This window comes from Pituophis catenifer, unplaced genomic scaffold (genome assembly GCF_029215685.1).
Source record: "Pituophis catenifer annectens isolate HBS135680 unplaced genomic scaffold, rPitCat1.0.hap2 SCAF_15, whole genome shotgun sequence".
In the NCBI taxonomy this organism is placed as follows: domain Eukaryota; kingdom Metazoa; phylum Chordata; class Lepidosauria; order Squamata; family Colubridae; genus Pituophis; species Pituophis catenifer.
The window spans coordinates 6,587,174-6,609,051 of record NW_027256895.1 but is presented as its reverse complement, the minus strand read 5'-3'; the positions used below and the strand labels follow the sequence as shown (position 1 = coordinate 6,609,051).

Below are 21,878 nucleotides of genomic sequence, written 5' to 3'. Positions count from 1 at the left end.
AAAATAAACCTCCATATATCTACTTAGGCCAAAATCAAAACTACATGGTTTCTGTAAATAGCAAATGGTCCTTTTATTTTTTGTTGTCAGCATTTTTTATTAGGAAAAAAGACAACATTGGGTACTATTTTCTCTTTATGAGTTGCTCCCTGTGGTTGAGTTTAGGCCGCAAAACAATGATGTAGCACTTTGGCAAGAATATGCATCCCAGTAATGCAGCACTGGAGGCCAAGATGGAGAAGACCTCCACAGCTACCATGGCTTTTCCTTTTGTGCTCAGATAGGCTGGAAAGAAGGAGATCCACACACTGCAAAAGGCCAACATGCTGAAAGTGATGAACTTGGCTTCATTAAAGCTGTCAGGTAATTTACGGGCAAGGAAAGCCACAATAAAGCTGGCAATGGCCAAGATACCCATGTAGCCCAAGACACAGTAGAAGAAGAAAGCTGATCCCTCATTGCATTGTAAAATCATTTCTTGTATCTCTGAGTGCATGTTCAACTCAGGGAATGGGGGAGATGTTGACAACCAAATTATACAAATACATACTTCTAATAGAGAGCATGAAAGGACAATAGAAAAGGCCAATTTTTTCCCCACCCATCTCCTCATCTGAGATCCCGGTTTAGTGGCCATGAAAGCTACAACCACAGTGATGGTTTTGGCCAGGACGCTAGAAATGGCCACTGAGAAGGTGATGCCAAAAGTTGGTTGTCGGAGAAGGCAGGTCACCTTGTCAGGTTGGCTGAGGAACAACAAAGAGGAGAGAAAACAGAGCAGAAGAGAGACAAGGAGGGTGTAGGTGAGGGACCGATTGTTGGCTTTGACAATGGGAGTATCCCTGTGCTTAATAAATGTTCCAAATACCCAAGCTGTCAAGAAGAAGAAACAAAGAGCAGCTGAGGCCAAACCAATTCCTAAGGTTTCTTTAAAAGTTAGAAAGACCAGCAATTTCAGGATGCATCCTTTCTTTTCTTTATTTGGATAATGATCTTGTGGACATTCAAAACAGTCATCCGTATCTGGAAGAAACGTGAAGAATTTGTCATCTATGCCATCCATGCTTTTGAAAATCATAGTGGATGACTGTTGTGATTCATCTTGACTTGTCTCCATTAAGCACCAGTGTGATCATTTTTCAATGAAAAGGCAGTTCTTCCTCTGCTCTATGCTTTAGAATTCACAAGTAAAGTGGGAAAGGCAATTATCCATTGAAATCATTAAGGACCATTATTGCTTTATTAATTTTTCCAAAGCATAGAGAAGAAAACTGTAAGGATAGTAAGTGGAGCAGAGATACTAACTCTGAAGTAAAAATAAAGCTAAGGTTCCCCTTGTACATATGCGCTAGTCGTTGCTGACTCTAGGGGGTGGTGCTCATCTCCGTTTCAAAGCTGAAGAGCCAGTGTTGAACGAAGGCGTCTCTGTGGTCATGTGGCCAGCATGACTCAACGCCAAAGGCGCACGGAACGCTGTTACCTTCCCACCAAAGGTGGTCCCTATTTTTCTACTTGCATTTTTTACGTATTTTCTAACTGCTAGATTAGCAGAAGTAACAGGAGCTCACCCCGTTACGCGGCACTAAAGATTCAAACTGCTGACCTTTCGATCGACAAGCTCAGTGTCTTAGCCATTGAGCCACCGCGACCCTTAACCCTGAAGTACAATCAATATAATCTTTTTAACCTCTTCTAAATTTTAAACTCTAAAAAGTGAGGAAGCTAAAGAAACATTAGTCTTTTTATTTGAGAATAAAAGGTTGGGTCGAACGAACAAAATAAATCACCTACATTTACCATCAAAACAAGATAATAGCCTGAACTCCAGCCTGATCTTTTGTGTGCTTCTGTGTTCTATATAGAAAGTATTAATTGGTTCTAAAAACACCCACCCTATATCCCTTTGTGGTTGGAATATCTAATCCATTCACAAATCTTCATTTGTTTCCTGAAGCTCCTTTCTCTTGCTTTCAGGTTTTAGTGGAAGATAAGATCTAGAAAATGGCAGATGAAGAAGGAAAATGTCTTAGTTCTCTCATGGTTAAAATGGACCTCAGCGTATCAAAGGGTTTGGTTGCAATTTTATACTATCATTTGTAAACAAAAAACAACGAAAAAAAAACACATCTGTCATTGTTTATTTCAATTTGAAGTAGAGTCTTTGAAGAGTGGACATTAGTGGTCCTTCAATCATACTTTTAGGGGATGCGGTGGCTCAGTGGCTAAGAGATGAGCTTGTTGATCAGAAAGGTCAGCAGTTCAACGGTTAGAATCCCTAGTGCCGCGTAACTCTGGCAGGTCGGCAGAATTAGCCTGCAATGCTAAATTCTAACCACTGCACCATCACAGCTCCGTCTTTCCTATCAATTTGTTAACAATCTTAGGGAAAAGAACAGCAAATGAGGTTGAAAATGTGAAAAGTAAATAAATAGATAAGTGATCACGTGATGATATCTATGGCTGAATAGATATGTATTTTGGGCCTCTATTTGGAAAGACTAAGCATTAGAATCTTATAGGCAAACTTTGACTCCTGAACAATGGACTGTAATCCACAGTGCAGAAATATATTTTCAGCCTGAAGAATTTGTGAAAACTTTTAATTATATACATCCCAACGTAGTGCATTACAATTTGCTAAAATCTATCTAATGAAACTTGATGGAATGTCTAACTTACCCTTTTGATTTGAAATCTTCCCTTCTGGACATGGAACGCAGTCGTAGCAACAGAATTCTTTTCCTTCCATTCCTTTCTTCCAGTATCCGGGGGAGCAATGGTCATTACACAGAGAAATTGGAAGTACCTGGTCATAAATATGAAAGCTTTTTCAAAGGGAGATTTTTAAAAGAGTTTCTTTTTTTTTTAATGAAAGTTTTTTATTTTTTTCAAACACACATTTATTTTCCTTCTATTTTATTTTATTTCCTTCTATTTCTTCTAATATCTAAACAATATTACCAATTATTGCCTTAATCTCTAATCCTAATCATTTTTTCCACTCCTCTCTTTACTTTTTTCAAATTGAAACCCTTTAAATTGAAATCAATCATTTTTCTAATATCTAAACCTAACTCTAAATTATCTTATTCAAATATTCTCCCATTACTCCCTTTTCACAATACAAAATAATTTCAAATATTTTCCTTATATTCCATCATTCCAATCAGATATTTAATATTCAGCAGTTTTACAATTATCCCTCTTTTCCATTTCTTTTTTATCAGTTTCGACATATTTTCCCTAGATTCTATTATTGCAATTACAAATCTTAATTTTCATACACTTAAATATATAACTCATTTCCTTCTCCCTTTTCCATTTCTTTTTTTCCAACTTAACCATAATATAATTTCAAATATTTTTCCTAAATTTCATTATTCCAATTATAAATATTTAATATTCATACAATTATACACATATAGCCCATTTCCTTCCCTCTTCTCTATTTCTTTTTTATCAGATTAACCAAATAATACAGTACAATGCTACAATTTACATAAGTATATAAACCCAATTTTCCATATATATAAATATATTGACATATTTTCCCTAAATACCAATATTCCACTCATAAATCTTGATATCCATACCCTTTTTCATATCTTTTTTTTAAATTTGATTTATATGCCACCCTTCTCCGGAGACTCAGGGCGGCTTACAGTGCGTTAAGCCATAGCCTTTATACTTTTGTATATTTATACAAAGTCAGTTTATTGCCCCCACAAACTGGGTCCTCAATTTACCTACCTTAGAAAGGATGGAAGGCTGAGTCAACCTTGAGCCTGGCGAGATTTGATCTTACTTTAATTGCAGACAGCTGGTGTTAAATTACAGTGCTTCTGTCTGTTGAGCTAAACCAGGCTCATATTTAACCCATTCCTTCCCTCTTTTCTATTTCTCTTCTGCCCCCAATTTATCCAAATATTGCATTCAAATATATGAATTTATATTTAAAGTGAAATAACATTTCACTTTAAAGTCATTCATTTCTACATCAATACGATATAATTTCAAATGTTTTAGCTGAATTCCATTATTACCATTAAAAACATTCCAAATATTATAATTGCATCTATTAAACTTACTACCATTCATTTATAGTTATAAATCTTACTATCCTTTATCCCATCCTCTTTTCTTCTTTTTCCCTTTTTTCTCTTTTCTCTTTTTCCTTTTTTCCCAATTTTAAAGGCCCTTGCTCTCCTAGTTTGACTTGTATTTCCAACTGCTCTCCTCCTTTTTCCCCTATTCCCCTTTCTTGCTTTACCACTGTTAATCCCAGTGTAATCATTTCATTTTTTTATGTTTGGTCTCTTCCCCTCTTCTTTCATTCTTTGTCTCTTTCTAACACCTCTATTTTTCTCATTGTTAATCCCAATGTAATCTTTAAAGTGCATCTCCATTTGTAACTTTTTCCCTTTTCCTTTTCTTCCCTTTGTTTCCTTTTTCCCACTATTTTTTTTCCTAAGTCTTCTCTTTTTTTCACTGTTACTCCCACCATAATCATTTAATTTTTCATAATCAATGACTTTATTTTTAGTACTATTTTCTTGCTTCTCGTTCTTGGTTTCTTCCACTTGGGTATGTTCCAGCACAGTCTCTGGTTCATCCCGTTTAGGTTTTCCATGCATCGTTGTAAGAATTTCATTTATTTCCAGTTTGAATGATATGTGCATTGTTTTAATCATTTCAATTAGTTCCTGTGACATTTAGTTGTTTCCGAGTTGTCTTCATTTCAATTTTAAGTTTTGCTGGGTTCCACTTTCTTTGAATGTCGATCTAAAACATCTTATACAAAAACAAATCCTCCTCAAAAGTTCCCATCTGCTCTTATCACTTTAAGAGATTTTTAAAAGAGTTTCTAATTCTTCTCCAATATGGCAGGAAGCAATACTTGACTTCTTAATCTGTTAGTGAATTTTATCAAATTTGATATATAATTTATATAGATTTCAACATCTTTTCAATTGATAATTGCAATCCAAATATGAAATGTTTTCTCATTGTAATGTCAGTTTTGTAAATGAAGAGTATTTTTTTTTCAGAATATGCCTTTCTTCTTTCAAAAACTGAAATTAGATTTACAAATTACATAGATTTATACAGAGACTATGTTCAATATGGATTTACAGACAGACACCTTCATGATATCATAATGAATCACAATACAATCCATTCAATGTGTCCATACCTGGTTAAAAGCAGAATGCCAGACAATCAGATCGTCATTAATGAATACTTTTTTCCCTTTTGGAGCACTGGGATCTATCCTTCCAACACTAAATCTCTGAAAGGACCTGTTTGGAAAAGTGATCATGTTGGTGATGTCGAACCCTCCAGTTGTTTCCCCTTTCTCATTCAGGAACACTCTCTCCCCAGCTGAATTGTTGAATGAAATGCCTTGAAGAAATGGATGGAGCTACTTCAAAGAGATTGAAATCGAGAAGGAGTTGGAAGGAGCTAATAATAATATTCAAATTTTATTTATTTATTCTTCCCATTCCTGCAATAATGCTCAAATAACTACATGGAGAAAATTGACAATCCATATTGCATGAAACTTTATAGATCTTCTCTATAAATGATTTTAAGGAAATATAGGGAAAAATTCATTCAATAAAAGCAAAATGAAAACAATATTTTGAATATGATATAGACTCACTACTTAAACAATGAATCAAACCTACACCATCCATAATCTTATTTTATGTATCATCTATCTATCTATCTATCTATCTATCTATCTATCTATCTATCATCTATCCATCCATCCATCCATGCATCCATCCATCCATCCATCCTCGAGCTATCTATCTATCATCCATCTATCTATCTATCTATCTATCTATCTATCTATCTATCTATCTATCTATCTATCTATCTATCTCAATCTAGTTTGGTCTGATCTTTCATCAGAATAGAGCCGGAAGGGACCTTGGAGGTCTTCTAGTACCAGCCCTCTGCTCAAGTAGGAGAACCTATACCATTGTAGACAAGTGACTGTCCAGTCCCTTCTTAGAAACTTCCAGTGATGGAGGACCCACAATTTCTAGTGGCAAGCTGTTCCACTGGTTAATTCTTCTAGCTGTTAGGAAGTTTCTCCTTAATTCCAGGTTGCTTATCTAGATCTGATCTAAGATTATCTAGATTAATATTTTCTGATACAAAAATAAGACGGTAATTAACATATTAAAAATTGTTAATTACCGTCTTATATTTGTATCAGAAAATATTAATCTAGATAATCTTAGATCAGATCAATTTTTAATAGTTATGGAGAATGTCTTTCAAAATATAGATTTTTGTTTAAACCAGAACTAAAATTAAGAGGTCAACTAAATTTAAGTAAGATGCATAACATATGTATAGCATGTAGGCATCACCTGCCAAGGCTGCAGAGCTTGAAATTCAAACCTTTGACTTTCTCTGTGTGGGGCTCTAGATCTCACTGCCTCATGCAATGAATGTGCCACTGCATAAACAGCATTGTAGATACTGTAGCTTTGGCCAGTCATCTGCAACTCAAACAGAGCACCAGGCAGATTCTCCAAATTCTCTTCTCCGCTACAAGTTTCATCGATCATTGAGGGTGATTCTTCATTTGAAAGTGAACAGTCAAACAATTGCTCCCAAACATCTTGAAGAAATCCATCTTTGTGGGTTGAAGGTTTGATGACTTGAAGAAATTCTTTAAAGCCTTGAACGTCTCTTGACTGAACAGTAAAGGAAAGAGCTCCGTGGAACAACTGGAGATCCCAGCTCTTTTGAAATCCTGTCAGTGTGAAATCAATTGGGAACATCAAGATCCAAACCTTCCTAAATGACGCACTCTCTTTGTTTTCAGGATCACGTAAAAACACAATATTTCTGAGCCACAGAATTGTGAATAGTTCGCCGTAGACAAGAAAAACATTGGCTTTCTGATCTGTCAGTATATTAAAAATAGTAGACATTAGATCGAAAAATTCTGATAGATCTTCAAGTGGGGCTTGGTGTGGAATCTTTTGTGTGAAGGCTAAACAGATCCCATTTTGGGAAAGCAACGGATTCAGTTTCTGCAAGAAATGTTCTCCCTTATTCTTATCGAATGTAAAGACTCCAATCCACGTCCATGCAAAATGGAGAAGAAGATGTATAATTCCACTGTATTGATGCTCCTCTTTTGGGACCAAGTAATAAAGTGAAGAGAACTCAGTAGCCTGGAGCTCTTCTTGGGCAAAGGAGCCATAGGTCAGCTTAACAAAGAAAGAGAGTCATTATTCATGATGATGGAGGGAAAAATATTAGAGAATGACCTATAATTTTATTACAAAAGAAAACCAATTTATCTTTTACTGCTCTCCCCAAATTACCTGCGGAATTTTGAAGAGATTTATACTTTCTGCCATACAGGAAGAAGTAGAAGCATCTAATCCTCCAACAATGGCCATGAGATTCTTCTGGCTATCACATTTGTAGTTAGGAAAAAATCCCTTAGATTTGAAAAGCAGGTCCAGAGTGGTGCGGTAGGTCATCCTTGGGTTGTAGTAACTGTCATGGATGTGGAACCCAAGAGTGACATTAGGTAAGATCTGGGAGTCTTCATTGATCTCCTTCACAGCAAAGGCCAAGGCGAGGGCATGCTGGTAGAATTTGGGGACTATACTGCCAATAAGTTAAAAAAAACCTTATTGATTAAGAAATTTAAACATTGTTATAGTTTGGCATCATTTCTAAATGAAGAACAAACATTTCTGTCTCTGACAGAAGTAGGACGATGAGAATTGCACATAATAAAATACTGGAGTAATTTATAGTGTTTCCATGTATTTCCATGCCTTACAATAAATAAGCACTACAGCAAATTGAATAGTCAGCTTTTTTACATGCTACTACTTTTATTTTCTTTCAGTTTAGCACAAACAGAATATGAACAAATTGAGCAAATACCATGCATTTACTGCTAGCATATTTTGTGAGGAGTCATAATGCAGATCTTTAAAAAAAATTCAACTCATCGAATATTCTTTAAAAAAACTTATTTTGGCAAACATTTAATGTATGAATGAAAAAGACTTTAAGACTTTAAAGCATTTTCACAAAAAAGATATTAACTTAAAGAAAACTTTCTTCTCCCACATCCAGATATACTCAAAATACAAAGAAAGATACAAAATCTGCATTATGGTCATAAAAACCTTTAATCATATAAGAAATATTGGGGAGTTCAGTAAAATTGGGGAACACATCTGAAGGAAAAAATATTACATTGGCAAGGGATAAACTTGTACAGAACGATGGTCCTTTAATTCAATTTCATAAAATGTGTAAAAAATGTGAGACACCATCCCACCGATGATGAGGTCACCAGGCTGGAACCACTCATGTGGAACAGAGAAAGCTTCACTTGCAGGGCATCTTAGAGTAGCTACTCTGTGCATGGAGAACATCAAAAGGAACAACATCTTTCTTTCTATTGTGATGGAGAAAATGTCTGGGTCTGTCATTCAAAGAGAAGTTGTGGCAGATAAAACAGGAGGAATGAATCTCACAAAGTCAGCCTTATCCTTTACTGCCTCCATGCAGCTCCCATGATATTTATGAGGACTATTTTTCAATTCCTATTTCCTTCTGCACAGAACATATGCTATTTCAGTCAAAGAGAAGTTCTGGCAGATAAAACAGGAGGAAAAGAATCTGTGGAAATAAACCTCATGAAGCCACCCCTTTGTGCTCTCATGTGGCTCTAGAAGTAATTATATAGGTTGTTTCTCCATTCCTATTCCGTTCTGCTGAGAACCTTTGAAGGTTTTGGCCTACTGGGATAACCAACTGATTTCAGCTATGTGTAAGGTATATAATTTACCTTTGAAACATTGGCAAGCTGGCCTTGTTTTCTTTGCATAGCTGACCAACATCTTTCTCTCTTTTGTTGGGTCACCTAATAATTGACTGATTGCTTTGAAAATACTTGAAGCAGTAGAATTGGGAAGATATTTTGGAGATATTCTTTTTCACTTTTCTATAGTTCTTCAAATACATTCAGTAAAAAGTTATACATTCTTTTCTTGGATGTTTTAATTCCTACTTCTGGAGGCTTTAATTTTTACTAATATTAATCACTTTTGCTCAAGATACGATGTATTACAGAATAACCTGCCAAAAATAAACTAGGCAAGATTCACCCTGCCTTCTTTCTTCCTGTCTCTAATAAGGCAGCAGGGCCTCCCTAATCTTCAGCTTCCTCTTTAGCAGGATATAGTTATCCATTTCAACATAATTACTTCACTTGTTTTAAATCAACTTACAAATCCTGATCATGTTGTCCTTCTGAATTCTTTCTCCAAAGCACCTCAGGGTAGAACAAGAAGCAATGGGTGGATACTAATTAAGGAGAGAAGCAACTTAGAACTAAGGAGAAATTTCCTGACAGTTAGAATCATTAATCAGTGGAACAACTTGCCTCCAGAAGTTGTGAATGCTCCAACACTGGAAGTTTTTCAGAAGATGTTGGATAACCATTTGTCTGAAGTGGTGTAGGGTTTCCTGCCTAAGCAGAGGGTTGGACTAGAAGACTTCCAAGCTGCCTTCCAACTTTGTTCTTCATTCAAATGACAGTTAAGAAATACTAGGGGATACACTAAAAGTTTCAGTTCACCATAAGATCATATATTATATCAGAAAGTTTGGAAGTCATTATTATAGCTAGGCCATCATCCTTCCAGAGGCGCTTTTTCAAGAGGTAACTTGACTTTCTGGTTTTTCTTTGAAGATGTTTCACTTCTCATCCCAAAAGCTTCTTCTGCTCTGGGTGGATGGTAGGGAATGGAAGGAGTCCAAAAAAGCACAATTCTTTTTTATATATAAAGGATATTCAGATTCTGATCATGTCACATGTTTCCCCCAAAAAATGACAAACCTAATTGTGTGTCTGTGTATGTGAGAGAATTGCAGAGACAGAGAGAGAGACAGAGATAGACACACACACACACACACACACACACAGAGAGAGAGAGGTAGAGAAAGAGAGAGAGAAAGAGAAAGAGAGGCAGAGAGACAGAGACAGAGACAGAGACAGAGACAGAGACACAGAGAATGTTTTGTGCACGTGGATGTTTATGTAGACTATAAATTAATCTCCTAACCAAGAAAGCTTAATTCATGAAGTCTTGCTATTTTGCCGTGTTGAAAAGGAGAATGGGTTAAGTTATAGAATCTTGGAAAAATAATTGAAAATGCAGCAGTATGTGCAGTTATTTTGAAAAGAATAACAGAGTTAGAATGGACCTTGAAGGTATTCTAGTCCAACCCCCTGATTTAGCAGCAAACCCTACACTACTTCAGACAAATGGTTATCCAACCCCTTCTTAGAAAACTTCCAGTGTTCGAGCATTCACAACATCTGGAGGCAAGTTTTTCCACTGATTAATTGTTCTAACTGTCAAGAAATTTCTCCTTAGTTCTAGGTCACTTCTCTCCTTGATTAGTTTCCACCCATTGCTTCTTGTCCTACCCTGAGGTGTTTTGGAGAATAGTTTGGCTCCCTCTTCTTTGTGGCAGCCCCTGAGATATTGGAACACAGTTACCATGTCTCCCCAAGTCCTTCTTTTCATTAAACTAGACATCCACAGTTCCTGCAATGGTTCTTCATATGTTTTAGCCTCCAGTCCCCTAATCATCTTTGTTGCTCTTCTCTGCACTCTTTCTAGTGTCTCAACATCTTTTTTACATCGTAAATTTTTTTCATTTTCGAATGAGTAAACGAAATATATCTTATTATTAACAGATAGCAAGGTGGCCTAAATGTGGACCTCACTCCACACAATCAGGAGGCTGTGATTTCAATCCTAGGTAGCGGAAGATATTTCTGTCTGGGGGAGGGGGTGGATGACAGACCAAATATGTGATTTCTATATAGGCATCAGGAAGGGCATCCGGACAGTAAATGCTCATCTCCATTAAGTTGTCTGAACTCCTTCCAATGCAAGGTATTACAGGATTGTTAAAAAGAAAAAAAAAATGACTGGGGCAAAATAAAGCTAAGATAGTACCAATAGTAATAGGCACTTTGGGTGTTATCCCAAAACATCTGGACATTCACTTAAACAACATCGGTATTGACAAACTGACCATGAGTGAATTGCACAAGATGCTTTATTCAGAACAGTTTACAACCTACAAAAAAAAAAAAAAATCCACATCTGCCAATCCCAGGTCCTTGGAAAGGATTTGATGTGTGAAAAAAACCTGCCAAATCCACTCTGAACACCTAACTTGCATGATGAACCGTTATAAAAATAAACCTCCATATATCTTCTTAGGCCAAAATCAAAACTACATGGTTTCTGTAAATAGCAAATGGTCCTTTTATTTTTTGTTGTCAGCATTTTTTACTAGGAAAAAAGACAACATTGGGTACTATTTTCTCTTCATGAGTTGCTCCCGGTGGTTGAGTTTAGGCCGCAAAACAATGATGTAGCACTTTGGCAAGAATATGCATCCTAGTAATGCAGCACTAGAGGCCAAGATGGAGAAGACCTCCACAGCTACCATGGCTTTCCCTTTTGTGCTTAGATAGGCTGGAAAGAAGGAGATCCACACACTGCAAAAGGCCAACATGCTGAAAGTGATGAACTTGGCTTCATTAAAGCTGTCAGGTAATTTACGGGCAAGGAAAGCCACAATAAAGCTGGCAATGGCCAAGATACCCATGTAGCCCAAGACACAATAGAAGAAGAAAGCTGAACCCTCATTGCATTGTAAAATCATTTCTTGGATCTCTGAGTGCATGTTCAACTCAGGGAATGGGGGAGATGTTGACAACCAAATTATACAAATACATACTTCTAATAGAGAGCATGAAAGGACAATAGAAAAGGCCAATCTTTTCCCCACCCATTTCCTCATCTGAGATCCCGGTTTAGTGGCCATGAAAGCTACAACCACAGTGATGGTTTTGGCCAGGACGCTAGAAATGGCCACTGAGAAGGTGATGCCAAAAGTTGGTTGTCGGAGAAGGCAGGTCACCTTATCAGGTTGACTGAGGAACAACAAAGAGGAGAGAAAACAGAGGAGAAGAGAGACAAGGAGGGTGTAGGTGAGGGACCGGTTGTTGGCTTTGACAATGGGAGTCTCCCGGTGCTTAATAAATGCTCCAAATACCCAAGCTGTCAAGAAGAAGAAACAAAGAGCAGTTGAGGCCAAACCAATTCCTAAGGTTTCTTTAAAAGTTAGAAAGACCAGCAATTTCAGGATGCATCCTTTCTTTTCTTTATTTGGATAATGATCTTGTGGACATTCAAAACAGTCATCTGTATCTGGAAGAAAAGTGAAGAATTTGTCATCTATGCCATCCATGCTTTTGAAAATCATAGTGGATGATGGTTGTGATTCATCTTGACTTGTCTCCATTGAGCACCAGTGTGATCATTTGTCAATGAAAAGGCTGTTCTTCTACTGCTGTATGCTTTAGAATTCACAAGTAAAGTGGGAAAGACAATTATCCATTGAAATCATTAAGGACCATTATTGCTTTATTAATTTTTCCAAAGCATAGAGAAGAAAACTGTAATGATAGTAAGAGGAACAGAGATACTAACTCTGAAGTAAAAATAAAGGTAAGGTTCCCCTTGTACATATGCGCTAGTCGTTGCTGACTCTAGGGGGCGGTGCTCATCTCCGTTTCAAAGCCGAAGAGCCAGTGTTGTCCGAAGGCGTCTCTGTGGTCATGTGGCCGGCATGACTCAACGCCAAAGGCACACGGAACGCTGTTACCTTCCCACCAAAGGTGGTCCCTGTTTTTCTACTTGCATTTTTTACGTATTTTCTAACTGCTTGGTTGGCAGAAGTAAGAGGAGCTCACCCCGTTACGTGGCACTAGGGATTCAAACTGCTGACCTTTCGATCGACAAGCTCAGTGTCTTAGCCATTGAGCCACCGCGACCCTTAACTCTGAAGTACAATCAATATAATCTTTTTAACCTCTTCTAAATTTTAAACTCTAAAAGATGAGCAAGGTAAAGAAACATTAGTCTTTTTATTTGAGAATAAAAGGTTGGGTCGAACGAATAAAATAAATCACCTACATTTACCATTAAAACAAGATAATAGCCTGAACTCCAGCCTGATCTTTTGTGTGCTTCTGTGTTCTATATAGAAAGTATTAATTGGTTCTAAAAACACCCACTCTATTTCCCTTTGTGGTTGGAATATCTAATCCATTCACAAATCTCCATTTGTTTGCTGAAGCTCTTTTCTCTTGCTTTCAGGTTTTGGTGGAAGATAAGATCTAGAAAATGGCAGATGAAGAAGGAAAATGTCTTAGTTCTCTCATGGTTAAAATGGACCTCAGCGTATCAAAGGGTTTGGTTGCAATTTTATACTATCATTTGTAAACAAAAAACAACGAAAAAAAAAACACATCTGTCATTGTTTATTTCAATTTGAAGTAGAGTCTTTGAAGAGTGGACATTAGTGGTCCTTCAATCATACTTTTAGGGGATGCGGTGGCTCAGTGGCTAAGACGCTGAGCTTGTCAATCATAAAGGTCAGCAGTTCAACGGTTAGAATCCCTAGTGCCGCGTAACTCTGGCAGGTCGGCAGAATTAGCCTGCAATGCTAAATTCTAACCACTGCACCATCACAGCTCAGTCTTTCCTATCAATTTGTTAACAATCTTAGGGAAAAGAACAGCAAATGAGGTTGAAAATGTGAAAAGTAACTAAAAAGATAAGAGATCATGTGATGATAGACGATCTATGGCTGAATGGATATATACACTATTTTGGGCCTCCATTTGGAAAGACTACCTCTTAAAATCTTATAGGCAAATGTTGACTCCTGAACAACGGGCTGTAATCCACAGTGCAGAAATATATTTTCAGCCTGAAGAATTTGTGAAAACTTTTAATTATATACATCCCAATGTAGTGCATTCCAATTTGCTTAAATCTATCTAATGAAACTTGATGGAATGTCTAACTTACCCTTTTGATTTGAAATCTTCCCTTCTGGACATGGAACGCAGTCGTAGCAACAGAATTGTTTTCCTTCCATTCCTTTCTTCCAGTATCCGGGGGAGCAATGGTCATTACACAGAGAAATTGGAAGTACCTGGTCATAAATATGAAAGCTTTTTCAAAGGGAGATTTTTAAAAGAGTTTCTTTTTTTTTTAATGAAAGTTTTTTATTTTTTTCAAACACACATAGAAACAAACAAACAATGCATTTTTTTCTGCCAAATCACAATTTGTACCGCTTTCAGTTTCTCAAACACCATTTTATATATTTCACTTTTAGCTATAAAATTCTTTCTCTCTAATTTTTTATTTTATTTTCCTTCTATTTTATTTTATTTCCTTCTATTTCTTCTAATATATAAACAATATTACCAATTATTGCCTTAATCTCTAATCCTAATCATTTTTTCCACTCCTCTCTTTACTTTTTTCAAATTGAAACCCTTTAAATTGAAATCAATCATTTTTCAAATATCTAAACCTAACTCTAAATTATCTTATTCAAATATTCTCCCATTACTCCCTTTTCACAATACAATATAATTTCAAATATTTTCCTTATATTCCATCATTCCAATCATAGATATTTAATAGTCAGCAGTTTTACAATTATCCCTCTTTTCCATTTCTTTTTTATCAGTTTTGACATATTTTCCCTAGATTCTATTATTGCAATTACAAATCTTAATTTTCATACACTTAAATATATAACTCATTTCCTTCCCCCTTTTCCATTTCTTTTTTTCCAATTTAACCATAATATAATTTCAAATATTTTTCCTAAATTTCATTATTCCAATTATAAATATTTAATATTCATACAATTATACACATATAGCCCATTTCCTTCCCTCTTCTCTATTTCTTTTTTATCAGATTAACCAAATAATACAGTACAATGCTACAATTTACATAAGTATATAAACCCAATTTTCCATATATATAAATATATTGACATATTTTCCCTAAATACCAATATTCCACTCATAAATCTTGATATCCATACCCTTTTTCATATCTTTTTTTTAAATTTGATTTATATGCCACCCTTCTCCGGAGACTCAGGGCGGCTTACAGTGCGTTAAGCCATAGCCTTTATACTTTTGTATATTTATACAAAGTCAGTTTATTGCCCCCACAAACTGGGTCCTCAATTTACCTACCTTAGAAAGGATGGAAGGCTGAGTCAACCTTGAGCCTGGCGAGATTTGATCTTACTTTAATTGCAGACAGCTGGTGTTAAATTACAGTGCTTCTGTCTGTTGAGCTAAACCAGGCTCATATTTAACCCATTCCTTCCCTCTTTTCTATTTCTCTTCTGCCCCCAATTTATCCAAATATTGCATTCAAATATATGAATTTATATTTAAAGTGAAATAACATTTCACTTTAAAGTCATTCATTTCTACATCAATACGATATAATTTCAAATGTTTTAGCTGAATTCCATTATTACCATTAAAAACATTCCAAATATTATAATTGCATCTATTAAACTTACTACCATTCATTTATAGTTATAAATCTTACTATCCTTTATCCCATCCTCTTTTCTTCTTTTTCCCTTTTTTCTCTTTTCTCTTTTTCCTTTTTTCCCAATTTTAAAGGCCCTTGCTCTCCTAGTTTGCCCTGTATTTCCAACTGCTCTCCTCCTTTTTCCCCTATTCACCTTTCTTGCTTTACCACTGTTAATCCCAGTGTAATCATTTCATTTTTTTATGTTTGGTCTCTTCCCCTCTTCTTTCATTCCTTGTCTCTTTCTAACACCTCTATTTTTCTCATTGTTAATCCCAATGTAATCTTTAAAGTGCATCTCCATTTGTAACTTTTTCCCTTTTCCTTTTCTTCCCTTTGTTTCCTTTTTCCCACTATTTTTTTTCCTAAGTCTTCTCTTTTTTTCACTGTTACTACCACCATAATCATTTAATTTTTCATAATCAATGACTTTATTTTTAGTACTATTTTCTTGTTTCTCGTTCTTGGTTTCTTCCACTTGGGTATGTTCCAGCACAGTCTCTGGTTCATTCCGTTTAGGTTTTCCATGCATCGTTGTAACAATTTCATTTATTTCCAATTTGAATGATATGCGCATCGTTTTAATCATTTCAATTAGTTCCTGTGACATTTAGTTGTTTCCGAGTTGTCTTTATTCCAATTTTAAGTTTTGCTGGGTTCCACTTTCTTTGAATGTCGATCTAAAACATCTTATACAAAAACAAATCCTCCTTAAAAGTTCCCATCTGCTCTTATCACTTTAAGAGATTTTTAAAAGAGTTTCTAATTCTTCTCCAATATGGCAGGAAGCAATATTTGACTTCTTAATCTGTTAGTGAATTTTATCAAATTTGATATATAATTTATATAGATTTCAACATCTTTTCAATTGATAATTGCAATCCAAATATGAAATGTTTTCTCATTGTAATGTCAGTTTTGTAAATGAAGAATATTTTTTTTTCAGAATATGCCTTTCTTCTTTCAAAAACCGAAATTAGATTTACAAATTACATAGATTTATACAGAGACTGTGTTCAATATGGATTTACAGACAGACACCTTCATGATATCATAATGAATCACAATACAATCCATTCAATGTGTCCATACCTGGTTAAAAGCAGAATGCCAGACAATCAGATCGTCATTAATGAATACTTTTTTCCCTTTTGGAGCACTGGGATCTATCCTTCCAACTCTAAATCTCTGAAAGGACCTGTTTGGAAAAGTGATCATGTTGGTGATGTCGAACCCTCCAGTTGTTTCCCCTTTCTCATTCAGGAACACTCTCTCCCCAGCAGAATTGTTGAATGAAATGCCTTGAAGAAATGGATGGAGCTACTTCAAAGAGAATGAAAGAGAGAAGGAGTTGGAAGGAGCTAATAATAATATTCAAATTTTATTTATTTATTCTTCCCATTCCTGCAATAATGCTCAAATAACTACATGGAGAAAATTGACAATCCATATTGCATGGAACTTTATAGATCTTCTCTATAAATGATTTTAAGGAAATATAGGGAAAAATTCATTCAATAAAAGCAAAATGAAAACAATATTTTGAATATGATATAGACTCACTACTTAAACAATGAATCAAACCTACACCATCCATAATCTTATTTTATGTATCATCTATCTATCTATCTATCTATCTATCTATCTATCTATCTATCATCTATCTATCCATCCATCCATCCATGCATCCATCCATCCATCCATCCTCGAGCTATCTATCTATCTATCTATCTATCTATCTATCTATCTATCTATCTATCTAAATCTAGTTTGGTCTGATCTTTCATCAGAATAGAGCCGGAAGGGACCTTGGAGGTCTTCTAGTACCAGCCCTCTGCTCAAGTAGGAGAACCTATACCATTGTAGACAAGTGACTGTCCAGTCCCTTCTTAGAAACTTCCAGTGATGGAGCACCCACAATTTGTAGTGGCAAGCTGTTCCACTGGTTAATTCTTCTAGCTGTTAGGAAGTTTCTCCTTAATTCCAGGTTGCTTATCTAGATCTGATCTAAGATTATCTAGATTAATATTTTCTGATACAAAAATAAGACGGTAATTAACATATTAAAAATTGTTAATTACCGTCTTATTTTTGTATCAGAAAATATTAATCTAGATAATCTTAGATCAGATCAATTTTTAATAGTTATGGAGAATGTCTTTCAAAATATAGATTTTTGTTTAAACCAGAACTAAAATTAAGAGGTCAACTAAATTTAAGTAAGATGCATAACATATGTATAGCATGTAGGCATCACCTGCCAAGGCTGCAGAGCTTGAAATTCAAACCTTTGACTTTCTCTGTGTGGGGCTCTAGATCTCACTGCCTCATGCAATGAATGTGCCACGGCATAAACAGCATTGTAGATACTGTAGCTTTGGCCAGTCATCTGCAACTCAAACAGAGCACCAGGCAGATTCTCCAAATTCTCTTCTCCGCTACAAGTTTCATCGATCATTGAGGGTGATTCTTCATTTGAAAGTGAACAGTCAAACAATTGCTCCCAAACATCTTGAAGAAATCCATCTTTGTGGGTTGAAGGTTTGATGACTTGAAGAAATTCTTTAAAGCCTTGAACGTCTCTTGACTGAACAGTAAAGGAAAGAGCTCCGTGGAACAACTGGAGATCCCAGCTCTTTTGAAATCCTGTCAGTGTGAAATCAATTGGGAACATCAAGATCCAAACCTTCCTAAATGACGCACTCTTTTTGTTTTCAGGATCACGTAAAAACACAATATTTCTGAGCCACAGAATTGTGAATAGTTCGCCGTAGACAAGAAAAACATTGGCTTTCTGATCTGTCAGTATATTAAAAATAGTAGACATTAGATAGAAAAATTCTGAAAGATCTTCAAGTGGGGCTTGGTGTGGAATCTTTTGTGTGAAGGCTAAACAGATCCCATTTTGGGAAAGCAACGGATTCAGTTTCTGCAAGAAATGTTCTCCCTTATTCTTATCGAATGTAAAGACTCCAATCCAGGTCCATGCAAAATGGAGAAGAAGATGTATAATTCCACTGTATTGATGCTCCTCTTTTGGGACCAAGTAATAAAGTGAAGAGAACTCAGTAGCCTGGAGCTCTTCTTGGGCAAAGGAGCCATAGGTCAGCTTAACAAAGAAAGAGAGTCATTATTCATGATGATGGAGGGAAAAATATTAGAGAATGACCTCTAATGTTCATTAAAAAAGAAAACCAATTTATCTTTTACTGCTCTCCCCAAATTACCTGCGGAATTTTGAAGAGATTTATACTTTCTGCCATACAGGAAGAAGTAGAAGCATCTAATCCTCCAATAATGGCCATGAGATTCTTCTGGCTATCACATTTGTAGTTAGGAAAAAATCCCTTAGATTTGAAAAGCAGGTCCAGAGTGGTACGGTAGGTCATCCTTGGGTTGTAGTAACTGTCATGGATGTGGAACCCAAGAGTAACCTTAGGTAAGATCTGGGAGTCTTCATTGATCTCCTTCACAGCAAAGACCAAGGCGAGGGCATGCTGGTAGAATTTGGGGACTATACTGCCAATAAATTAAAAAAAACTTATTGATTAAGAAATTTAAACATTGTTATAGTTTGGCATCATTTCTAAATGAAGAACAAACATTTCTGTCTCTGATGGAAGTAGGACGATGAGAATTGCACATAATAAAATACTGGAGTAATTTATAGTGTTTCCATGTATTTCCATGCCTTACAATAAATAAGCACTACAGCAAATTGAATAGTCAGCTTTTTTACATGCTACTACTTTTATTTTCTTTCAGTTTAGCACAAACAGAATATGAACAAATTCAGCAAATACCATGCATTTACTGCTAGCATATTTTGTGAGGAGTCATAATGCAGATCTTTAAAAAAAAATTCAACTCATCGAATATTCTTTAAAAAAACTTATTTTGGCAAACATTTAATGTATGAATGAAAAAGACTTTAAGACTTTAAAGCATTTTCACAAAAAAGATATTAACTTAAAGAAAACTTTCTTCTCCCACATCCAGATATACTCAAAATACAAAGAAAGATACAAAATCTGCATTATGGTCATAAAAACCTTTAATCATATAAGAAATATTGGGGAGTTCAGTAAAATTGGGGAACACATCTGAAGGAAAAAAATATTACATTGGCAAGGGATAAAGTTGTACAGAACGATGGTCCTTTAATTCAATTTCATAAAATGTGTAAAAAATGTGAGACACCATCCCACCGATGATGAGGTCACCAGGCTGGAACCACTCATGTGGAACAGGGAAAGCTTCACTTGCAGGGCATCTTAGAGTAGCTACTCTGTGCATGGAGAACATCAAAAGGAACAACATCTTTCTTTCTATTGTGATGGAGAAAATGTCTGGGTCTGTCATTCAAAGAGAAGTTGTGGCAGATAAAACAGGAGGAATGAATCTCACAAAGTCAGCCTTATCCTTTACTGCCTCCATGCAGCTCCCATGATATTTATGAGGACTATTTTTCAATTCCTATTTCCTTCTGCACAGAACATTTGCTATTTCAGTCAAAGAGAAGTTCTGGCAGATAAAACAGGAGGAAAAGAATCTGCCGAAATAAACCTCATGAAGCCACCCCTTTGTGCTCTCATGTGGCTCTAGAAGTAATTATATAGGTTGTTTCTCCATTCCTATTCCGTTCTGCTGAGAACCTTTGAAGGTTTTGGCCTACTGGGATAACCAACTGATTTCAGCTATGTGTAAGGTATATAATTTACCTTTGAAACATTGGCAAGCTGGCCTTGTTTTCTTTGCATAGCTGACCAACATCTTTCTCTCTTTTGTTGGGTCACCTAATAATTGACTGATTGCTTTGAAAATACTTGAAGCAGTAGAATTGGGAAGATATTTTGGAGATATTCTTTTTCACTTTTCTATAGTTCTTCAAATACATTCAGTAAAAAGTTATACATTCTTTTCTTGGATGTTTTAATTCCTACTTCTGGAGGCTTTAATTTTTACTAATATTAATCACTTTTGCTCAAGATACGATGTATTACAGAATAACCTGCCAAAAATAAACTAGGCAAGATTCACCCTGCCTTCTTTCTTCCTGTCTCTAATAAGGCAGCAGGGCCTCCCTAATCTTCAGCTTCCTCTTTAGCAGGATATAGTTATCCATTTCAACATAATTACTTCACTTGTTTTAAATCAACTTACAAATCCTGATCATGTTGTCCTTCTGAATTCTTTCTCCAAAGCACCTCAGGGTAGAACAAGAAGCAATGGGTGGAAACTAATTAAGGAGAGAAGCAACTTAGAACTAAGGAGAAATTTCCTGACAGTTAGAATCATTAATCAGTGGAACAACTTGCCTCCAGAAGTTGTGAATGCTCCAACACTGGAAGTTTTTCAGAAGATGTTGGATAACCATTTGTCTGAAGTGGTGTAGGGTTTCCTGCCTAAGCAGAGGGTTGGACTAGAAGACTTCCAAGCTGCCTTCCAACTTTGTTCTTCATTCAAATGACAGTTAAGAAATACTAGGGGATACACTAAAAGTTTCAGTTCACCATAAGATCATATATTATATCAGAAAGTTTGGAAGTCATTATTATAGCTAGGCCATCATCCTTCCAGAGGCGCTTTTTCAAGAGGTAACTTGACTTTCTGGTTTTTCTTTGAAGATGTTTCACTTCTCATCCCAAAAGCTTCTTCTGCTCTGGGTGGATGGTAGGGAATGGAAGGAGTCCAAAAAAGCACAATTCTTTTTTATATATAAAGGATATTCAGATTCTGATCATGTCACATGTTTCCCCCAAAAAATGACAAACCTAATTGTGTGTCTGTGTATGTGAGAGAATTGCAGAGACAGAGAGAGAGACAGAGATAGACACACACACACACACACACACACACAGAGAGAGAGAGGTAGAGAAAGAGAGAGAGAAAGAGAAAGAGAGGCAGAGAGACAGAGACAGAGACAGAGACAGAGACAGAGACACAGAGAATGTTTTGTGCACGTGGATGTTTATGTAGACTATAAATTAATCTCCTAACCAAGAAAGCTTAATTCATGAAGTCTTGCTATTTTGCCGTGTTGAAAAGGAGAATGGGTTAAGTTATAGAATCTTGGAAAAATAATTGAAAATGCAGCAGTATGTGCAGTTATTTTGAAAAGAATAACAGAGTTAGAATGGACCTTGAAGGTATTCTAGTCCAACCCCCTGATTTAGCAGCAAACCCTACACTACTTCAGACAAATGGTTATCCAACCCCTTCTTAGAAAACTTCCAGTGTTCGAGCATTCACAACATCTGGAGGCAAGTTTTTCCACTGATTAATTGTTCTAACTGTCAAGAAATTTCTCCTTAGTTCTAGGTCACTTCTCTCCTTGATTAGTTTCCACCCATTGCTTCTTGT

General features: G+C 35.9%; 2 protein-coding genes across 2 annotated transcripts; both read right to left on the bottom strand.

The window, feature by feature from the left end:
• Nucleotides 1-124: 124 nt before the first annotated feature.
• Nucleotides 125-8,423, bottom strand: LOC139324816 (vomeronasal type-2 receptor 26-like). Its single transcript, XM_070954567.1, has 6 exons — nucleotides 8,251-8,423; nucleotides 7,356-7,647; nucleotides 6,387-7,238; nucleotides 5,195-5,422; nucleotides 2,680-2,806; nucleotides 125-1,023 (listed from the first exon to the last, which is right to left on the bottom strand). Exons 1-6 carry the CDS (start codon nucleotides 8,421-8,423, stop codon nucleotides 125-127), a joined length of 2,571 nt encoding a protein of 856 aa, XP_070810668.1.
• A 2,977-nt stretch (nucleotides 8,424-11,400) lies between these two features.
• LOC139324815 (vomeronasal type-2 receptor 26-like) lies at nucleotides 11,401-19,811 on the bottom strand. Its single transcript, XM_070954566.1, has 6 exons — nucleotides 19,639-19,811; nucleotides 18,743-19,034; nucleotides 17,773-18,624; nucleotides 16,608-16,835; nucleotides 13,968-14,094; nucleotides 11,401-12,299 (listed from the first exon to the last, which is right to left on the bottom strand). The coding sequence occupies exons 1-6, from the start codon at nucleotides 19,809-19,811 to the stop codon at nucleotides 11,401-11,403; spliced, it is 2,571 nt and encodes an 856-aa protein (XP_070810667.1).
• Nucleotides 19,812-21,878: the final 2,067 nt, after the last annotated feature.